General features: G+C 44.9%; 1 protein-coding gene across 1 annotated transcript; it reads right to left on the minus strand.

Moving 5' to 3' along the window:
• Positions 1–1,377: 1,377 nt before the first annotated feature.
• Positions 1,378–8,865, minus strand: LOC132775620 (endonuclease domain-containing 1 protein-like). Its single transcript, XM_060776349.2, has 2 exons — positions 8,538–8,865; positions 1,378–2,519 (listed from the first exon to the last, which is right to left on the minus strand). The coding sequence occupies exons 1-2, from the start codon at positions 8,817–8,819 to the stop codon at positions 1,995–1,997; spliced, it is 807 nt and encodes a 268-aa protein (XP_060632332.2). The 5' UTR covers positions 8,820–8,865; the 3' UTR covers positions 1,378–1,994.
• Positions 8,866–9,509: the final 644 nt, after the last annotated feature.

Raw genomic sequence — 9,509 nt, forward strand, 5'->3', positions numbered from 1 at the left:
TGAAGGAGCTTGGCTGCTGATAGGTAGCATGTGTATGAGGTAGAGATGGAGGGAAAAAAAGGAAGGAAAGAAAGAAAGAAGTGGAGGGAGGAAGGAGAAAACAAATGAGGGACGGAGGGAAGGAAGGAAGGAAGGAAGGAAGGAAGGAAGGAAGGAAGGAAGGAAAAGGAAAGGATGTGGCGTAATGTAAAATAAACCATGTGTAGTTCATATTTGATCAGTTCACACACTGTCTTGTCAGAGAAAGAAAATATGCCACATAGATGATCAATAACGAACAAACAATTTATTCTCCATAACGCCGAACAACATATGTACAATCATGTGAACATTTGTACTAACACATAATGTCCTTTTAGAGAGACTTAAAATGGTTTTTCGATGTCCATGTGGAAAGTCTCCTTCCAGCAGCTCATGAAGCAAGAACAGACTCGAAAACTGTCTCTCTCTGCTTCTGCAAGCCTGAATAATGTAACAGTAACCAAAACTCCCAGGCTCAGCTAGCTCCCAGGGCATAGCCCAACCAATCTGCTTCATATTTCCTATTTTACAGTTGACACACACACACTTATTGATTTCTTACATGCCCTAACAAAGGGGAAATGGTATGAGTGAAAGAAAGAGAAAGAAGGGGAGAAAAAGGCTGCTGCTAGGTGGCATGTGCATGAGGGAGGGAAGAAAGGAAAGAAAGGAAAGAAAGAAGTGGAGGGAGGGAGGAAGGAAGGAGAAAACAAAGAGGGAAGGAAGGAAGGAAGGGAGGAAGGAAGGGAGGGAAAGGAAAGGATGTGGCGTAATGTAAAATAAACCATGTGTAGCTCATGTTTGATCAGTCCACACACTGTCTTGTCAGAGAAAGAAAATATGTCACACAGATTATCAATAAAGAACAAGTAGTTTCTCTCCGTAATGCAGAACAATGTATGTACAATCATGTGAACATTTGTACTAACTCACATATTGTCCTTTTAGAGATTTAAAATGGTATTTCGATGTCCATGTGGAAATTCTCCTTCCAGCAGCTCATGAAGCAAGAACAGACTCGAAAACTGTCTCTCTCTGCTTCTGCAAGCCTGAATAATGTAACAGTAACCAAAACTCCCAGGCTCAGCTAGCTCCCAGGGCATAGCCCAACCAATCAACTTCATGCTTCTTATTTTACAGTTGACACACACACACTTATTGATTTCTTACATGCCCTAACAAAGGCAAAATGGTATAAGTGAAAGAAAGAGAAAGAAGTGGAGAGGAAGGAAGGCAAGAAAGAAACAACAAAAGAACATGGGAAGAGAGAAAATAAGGGAAGAGGAAGGAAGGAAGGAAGGAAGGAAGGAAGGAAGGAAGGAAGGAAGGAAGGAAGGAAGGAAGGAAGGAAGAGAAAGGAAAAAGGGGGGGGAGTGGGAAAAGCAACGGGAAAAGGAAAGAAAAGAGAGAGAGGGTAAAGATGCAGGAAGGAAATGGAGGAAGGAAAGAAAGACCCACAAAGAGAGACTACCCAATCCCCCAATTTTTAGAGTGTTGTCATGGAGGCATTGAGAGGTAGGCCTTCTGAGAGCTGGAGAAGGGAGGAAGTAGGCAGGTAGCTGTCCCAACGACACATGGCCAACACTGGGTCTATTTCAGGCATGGGCAAACGTTGACCGCCAGGTGTTTTGGACTTCAACTTCCACAATTCCTAACAGCGTCAGGCCCTCAGGCCCCAGAAGGAGGAGAGAGTTTCATCTATGCTGACGATCGTGCCATCACCACTCAAGCAGGGAGCTTTGAAATGGTTGAACAGAAGCTCTTCGAAGCTTGCTCCAGCAATGTTCAACATTTACACAAATGATCAGCCACTGCCAGAAGGGACGGAGAGTTTCATCTATGCTGACGATTGCGCCATCACCACTCAAGGAGCAGGGAGCCTGAGGCTGTTAGCAATTGGGGGAGTTGAAGTCCAAAACACCTGGATGGCTGAAGTTTGCCCATATCTTGTCTATCTCGTCTTCAATCCTGGGTTATTTACATCCATTGTTGAAAGGATCGATCTTTTCCTTCCCGTAGAGTAGAGCAAGCTCCTTTTTCAGTTTCTCCAAGTTGTATTGCTTGACAATGTTCTCGTTGTTCTTTGCGATGGCACCCCATGCGTTTCTGCGGTTCTTCTCGCGCAGGCAACAGGCTGCAGACCAGATGTGGCTGGGCACGTTGACCCTGCCGTCGGCTATGTACTCATCCCCAGGCACAGCTCCTACAATGACGTACAAGTCCTTGCAGACCTGAGCCTCCTTCTTGACACTGTCTTCGTAGCTGGCCCAAGCGTCTTCGTTGAGTTTGCTAAACTGGGGCACAATGTTGGTCAAGGTGGAGGTGGCCGCTCGGCTGTCTTCGTCCGGTTGGTGGCAAACGGGGTTCAGGTGCCCCTTTTCGGTGTTTAAGGCTTGAGCGTAATCTTTGAAGGTGGCTTGGTTCTTTGCAACGCCTGAAGCAGCAATGTTGGTTTCACGCTCGTCTTCCATGCTCCTCCCTAAAGCCAGGTCTACAAGCTGAAAAGTCCAAATCAGGGGCATGTAAAGTTATGTTATGTTATTTACTTTATTTATCATATTTATATACCACCTTTCTCAGCCCGAAGACGACTCAAGGCGGTTTGCACAACAGCACAATTCAATTCCCCCAAAAACATAAATCACAATTAAAAACATTTAGCATAAATATAAAACCACACAATCAATTAAAAACCAATAAAAACATGGATCCTCAGTGTCTTGTTGCTAAAATCATTATCCAATCGCATTGTCCAGCCTTTCCGTAGATCTGACTTTGTCTGTTACACTGCATCTGTAAATGCTTGCTCAAAAAGCCAGGTTCTAACTTTTTTGTGAAACGTTAGGCGGGAGGGGGCTAAGCCGATATCCCTAAGAAGGGTGTTCCACAGCCAGGGAGCCACCAGTGAGAAGGCCCTGTCCCTCATCTCCACCAGCCGAATGGGCTAAAGCCCTGTGCCGGCAAGACTGAAGACCGACAGGTCGCAGGTTCAAATCCGGGGAGAGGCGGATGAGCTCCCTCTATCAGCTCCAGCTCCTCATGCAGGGACATGAGAGAAACCTCCCACAAGGATGATAAAACATCAAAATCATCCGGGCGTCCCCTGGGCAACGTCCTTGCAGATGGCCAATTCTCTCACAACAGGAGCGACTTGCAGTTTCTCAGGTCACTCCTGACACGACCAAAAAAAAACCAGCCAAATCTGTGATGAAGGCAGGACCGAGAGTAGGGCCGCCCCAGACAATCTTCAGAGTCCTAGATGTTTCATAAGGAAAGATACATTAGGAGAGGTGAGTTGGGCCAGAACCGTTTAGGGCTTTATAGGCTAAAGCCAGCACTTTGAATTGTACCTGGTAGCAAACTGGCAGCCAGTGGAGCTGGCGCAACAGAGGAGTTGTGTGCTCCCTGAGCGCTGCACCTGTTAGCAACATGACTGCCATTTGTTGGACCATTTGGAGCTTCCGAACAGTCTTCAAAGGCAACCCCACGTAGAGTGTGTTGCAGTAGTCTATACGGGCTGTGGATGTATTGTTGAAGGCTTTCATGGCCGGAATCACTGGGTTGTTGTAGGTTTTTTCAGGCTATATGGCCATGGTCTAGAGGCATTCTCTCCTGACGTTTCGCCTGCATCTATGGCAAGCATCCTCAGAGGTAGTTGCCATAGATGCAGGCGAAACGTCAGGAGAGAATGCCTCTAGACCATGGCCATATAGCCCGAAAAAACCTACAACAACCCGTTATGGATGTTTTGCAAAATATTGTTTACATGTTAATTTGGTTTTGTATTTATTGAACAGAGATAATAACAAGGGGGTGATTGGTGGAAGGGTTGAATAAGGATGGTTGCTGATGGGAATTGGGAGAAACTGGTATGGCATCCTTTCGATCTGCAGAAAGGGAGGTGTGTCTGGGCCATACTAAATTGCACCATGTAACAAACTATGAAAGTATTATTTCCTGTTTAATTGTGCGATGCTTACTTTGAAAGTAGTTGTTACACTCCAGAAACTTTGTTTTGTGGCTGCCACAAAGTATGTTGAATTGGCTCTCCAGGCCAATGGAGACTCCACCTCAGACATCAGAAGAGCTGCAAGACCGAGAACAAGCCACGAGAATAAAGACGAAGATCCACCCAGAGGGAAAGTGTTCTTGCCATACATCAAGGGAACCACTGACCGCATAGGGAAGCTGATGAGGAAACACAACATACAAACTATCTACAGACCCACCAAGAAAATCCAACAAATGCTACATTCAGCAAAAGACAAGAGGGATCCTCTCACCTCTGTAGGAGTCTACCGTATACCATGCAGCTGTGGACAAGTCTACAAAGGGACCACCAAACGCAGCAGCATTGCCCAGAAACGAATCAAGGAACATGAAAGGCACTGCAGACTACTTCAGCCAGAGAAGTCAGCCATAGCAGAGCACCTGATGAACCAACCTGGACACAGCATTTTATTTGAGAACACAGAAGTGCTGGACCACTCTCACAACCACCATGTCAGACTACACAAAGAAGCTATTGAAATCCACAAGCATGTGGACAATTTCAACAGAAAGGGGAAAACCATGAAAATGAACAAAATCTGGCTACCAGTATTAAAAAAACTCTAAAATTGCAACAGCACAACAACAGAGAGGAAACAAACAAGGACATCTAATCACCTCTCAATAAAGGTTTGCTCCAGGCACTGCCAGGCAATCAAATGCTAATCAAGGTGGTCAGTTGAAACATTCACACCTAGCTCCAGCAGACAAGAGTCCTTTGTCTTACCCTGGTCATTCCACAGTTATATAAACCTCTTTTTACTAGTTCCAACAGACCTCACTACCTCTGAGGATGCTTGCCATAGATGCAGGCGAAACGTCAGGAGAGAATGCCTCTAGACCATGGCCATATAGCCTGAAAAAACCTACAACAACCCAGTGATTCCGGCCATGAAAGCCTTCAACAATATGCTGAATTGGTTGAGACTCACTGAAAAACTATAGCAAAATGTGCCTCAGGATGTCTCACAAACACAAAGTGCTTTCAGTTTTAATAAACCTTCCCCATGTTTTCATGATAGAACCAATTAGCAAATGACATTTATAACTCAGGAACAAAAACTATGTTACTTGGTGTTATGAATACCAAGATGTTGCCATGATAGTTAAATTGGAATCAGTGTTCTGGTTTTAGGAAAGGGAAAAGCTGCACATCACAAGTGCTGAACCTGACACAGCACATAGAAGATGGTTTTAAAAGACAGCAGATTACAGGCGCTGTCTTCATAGATCTGTCAGCAGCTTATGATACTGTAAATCATTGCCTCCTCCTGAGAAAAATGTATAATATCACAAAGGATTACCACCTCACCCGCTTCATAGGAAATCTGCTACAAAACAGGAGCTTTTTTGTCGGGTTCCAGGGCCAGTGAAGCAGATGGCAAAAATAGAAGAACGGCCTGCCTCAGTGAAGCGTGCTTCCTCCATCAATGTTCAACATTTACACAAATTACCAGTCACTACCAGAAGGGACAGAGAGTTTCATCTATGCTGATGATCGTGCCATCACCACCCAAGAGGGGAGCTTTGAGATGGTTGAACAGAAGCTCTCCAAAGCTTTAGGTGCTTTTACTGCCTATTACAGGGAAAACCAGCTGATTCCTAATCCCTCTAAAACACAGACATGTGCCTTTCATCTTAAGAACAGGCAAGCATCTCAAGCTCTGAGGATCACCTGGGAAGGAATCCCACTGGAGCATTGCAGCACACACAAATACCTGGGAGTTACCTTGGACTGTTCTCTGGTCTACAAGAAGCACTGCCTGAATATCAAGCAAAAAGTGGGTGCTAGAAATAATATAACCACCCTGAGTCTCTCGTGGGCTGAGAAGAGCAGTATTTAAATACAGTAAATAATAATAATAAATAAATTTGAAAGCTGACTGGCACAACCTGGGGATCACAACCAGACACAGTGAAGACATCTGCCCTTGTGCTTTGCTACTCTGCTGCTGACTATGCATGCCCAGTATGGAATACATCTCACCATGTTTAAACAGTGGGTGTGGCTCTTAATAAGACAGAATAAACCCCAGGATTTTGGTTCTTGGATCAGAATACAAAGGGCAGAAAAACAAATAGTGAGGCAGATCCTCAATTTTCAGGGCTCCACAAACACATAAACTAAGAGCCAGAGGGGTGCCCATATATCTGCCATCAATCACTGCTGTGGGCATACTTTGAAAACGAAGATCTGTCATTATGGTCCACACGTGCATTTCTTAATAAGACATGCTGCATTATCACAGGATGTCTACGCCCTACACCACTGGAGAAATTACACTGTTTAGCCGGTACTGCACCACCTGATATTCGTCGCAAAGTAACAGCCTGTAATGAAAGAACCAAAGCATCGACATCTCCAGCTCATCCTCTGTTCAGATATCAGCCAGCAAACCAGTGACTTAAATGAAGAACCAGCTTCCTAAGATCTACAGAGATATTCACATGAACACCTCAGCAAGCGAGAGTCCAAAAGTAGCAGGTTAAAACCCAGAACTTCAATCATTGCCTGAGACCGAATGAGAGACTCCCTCCTGGACACAAAGAAGACTGGGTAACTTGGAAGGCACAGAACAGACTGCGCTCCAGCACCACGAGATGCAGAACCAACCATAAGAAATGGGGCTATAAAGTGGAGTCTGTGATATGTGAGTGTGGAAACAAGCAAACCACAGACTACTTACTACAATGCAGCCTGAGCCCTGCCACATGCACAATGAGGACCTTCTCACAGCAACACCAGAGGCACTCCAAGTGGCCAAAGGAAATTTAGTATAACGCCAAGTTTTTAACTTAGTTTGTGTTTTTTCTATACATTTATTTATTTATTTACTATACTTGTATACCGCCCCTCTCAGCCCGGAGGTGACTCGAGGCAGTTTACATTTGGCAATCAATGCCCTACAAGATAAAATACAGACAAAAACAATTACATATAGTATAAACCATATAAAAACAATAACAATAAACAATTAAAATCATAAAATACAGTTCTCAGTGTCTCATCATTAAAATCATTTTCCATTGCATCATCCTGTTGTTCCATGAGTCTCAATTAATCAGTTATACTGCGTCTGCAAATGCCTGCTCAAACAGCCAGGTCTTAACTCTCTTTCAAAATGTCAGGAGGGAGGGGGCTGATCTGATCCCTAAGGAGGGCGTTCCATAGCCAGGGAGCCACCGCTGAGAAGGCCCTGTCTCTCGTTCCCACCAATCAGATTTGCAAAGATGGCAGGACCGAGAGCAGGGCCTCTCGAGACGATCTTAAACACCTAGATGGTTCATAAATTGTGGCAAGTTCTTGGAGGGATGGGCATCCCAAGCCACCTTGTCTCTCTCCTGAGGAATCTGTACAAGGACCAAGTAGCAACAGTCAGAACTGACCACGGAACAACAGACTGGTTCAAGATTGGGAAAGGCGTACGGCAAGGCTGCATACTCTCACCCAACCTTTTTAACTTGTATGCAGAACACATCATGCGATGTGCGGGGCTGGATGAATGCAAAGCTGGGGTGAAAATTGCTGGAAGAAACATTAACAACCTCAGATATGCAGATGACACCACTCTGATGGCCGAAAGCGAGGAGGAGCTGAGGAGCCTTCTAATCAAGGTGAAAGAAGAAAGCGCAAAAGCCGGGTTGCAGCTAAACATCAAAAAAACCAAGATTATGGCAACAAGAATGATTGACAACTGGAAAATAGAGGGAGAAACCGTGGAGGCCGTGACAGACTTTGTATTTCTAGGTGCAAAGATTACTGCAGATGCAGACTGTGGCCAGGAAATCAGAAGACGATTACTTCTTGGGAGGAGAGCAATGTCCAGTCTCAATAAAATAGTCAAGAGTAGAGACATCAGACTGGCAACAAAGATCCGCCTAGTCCAAGCCATGGTATTCCCTGTAGTAACCTACAGATGTGAGAGCTAGACCTTAGGGAAGGCTGAGCGAAGGAAGATCGATGCTTTTGAGCTGTGGTGTTGGAGGAAAGTGCTGAGAGTGCCTTGGACTGCGAGAAGATCCAACCAGTCCATCCTCCAGGAAATAAAGCCCGACTGCTCACTGGAGGGAAGGATACTAGAGACAAAGTTGAAGTACTTTGGCCACATCATGAGGAGACAGGAAAGCCTAGAGAAGACAATTATGCTGGGGAAAGTGGAAGGCAAAAGGAAGAGGGGCCGACCAAGGGCAAGATGGATGGATGGCATCCTTGAAGTGACTGGACTGACCTTGAGGGAGCTGGGGGTGGTGAAGGCCGACAGGGAGCTCTGGCGTGGGCTGGTCCATGAGGTCACGAAGAGTCGGAGACGACTGAACGAATCAACAACAACAACATGGTTCATTCATAGGAAGAACCATTATACATTATAACTGTATTCTAATTTTGCTTCTGACACGATAAATAAAGCGTGCTGTAATTTTATAGTGTGAAGGGGACTTTTAAAACAGTATACAGGAGGTCTTACCTGGGGCTCTATCATCCAGCCGTTATACCTCTGACCCTTGCCAGGTTTGCACTTGTAAGCGGAGTATATGGGAATGCGTTTCTCTGTGTCGTACATGGTGGCGTAACGGTAGATGTTCTTGTAAAACTGGCAGATCCTGGCAGGGTTGGAGGGCGTCAGGGACGCATCTGGGGGAGTCTTGTCCAAGAAGAACTCGAGGCAGTTTTTAAAGTCCTGCACCACTTCTGCTTCGGCAAGTATGGAAGAACAGGCTGCCACAAAGAGCAGGGCCAGCATCAACATTGCTGTTTGTGCCACAGAATGTTGTATCTGAAAGAGAGACAATTATTATGGAAATTATTCCAACATTTACACCAGGCAAACTTCAGCCCTCCAGGCGTTTTGGACTTCAACTCCCACAATTCCTAACAGCCGGTAGGCTGTTAGGAATTGTGGGAGTTGAAGTCCAAAATGCCTGGAGGGCCAAAGTTTGCACATGTTTGCTCAAAAGACTATCTAGTCTTACCCTCAAACAGTGCAAAAATCCATAGTGAAAATATCCCTGACCTCCCAAGGCAACCCATTCATAAAAGCAAGCACAAGCTCAGTATCTGTTTGAATACTAACTACTCAGGGGTGCATATTAAACAGTTATACAGCTATTATTCCAGTTTAACTGTCATGGCAACATCCTTTGGAATTCTGGAGCGTGTAGTTTGCATGAACTCTCTGGTTAAGAAGTACAATTTCCAAATACACGAGGGATATGTTCCTGGACACCCAAGACTGCTCATAAAAGAAAATGTTATATTTTGACTATTTTTTTGACCAGAAGCATCTCATAGTGCAGCTCTGTCATGTACGTTTACAAGGCTTTTAGCCTTCTCTGTTGAAAAGAAAACTACAAATCCCAGGATTCCATAGAACTGAGCCATGGAAGATGAAGTGTTGTCAAACTGCATTAATTCTCTAGTGTAGACTATTTTTTGACCA

The sequence above is a fragment of the Anolis sagrei genome, chromosome 5, assembly GCF_037176765.1.
Source record: "Anolis sagrei isolate rAnoSag1 chromosome 5, rAnoSag1.mat, whole genome shotgun sequence".
NCBI lineage: Eukaryota > Metazoa > Chordata > Lepidosauria > Squamata > Dactyloidae > Anolis > Anolis sagrei.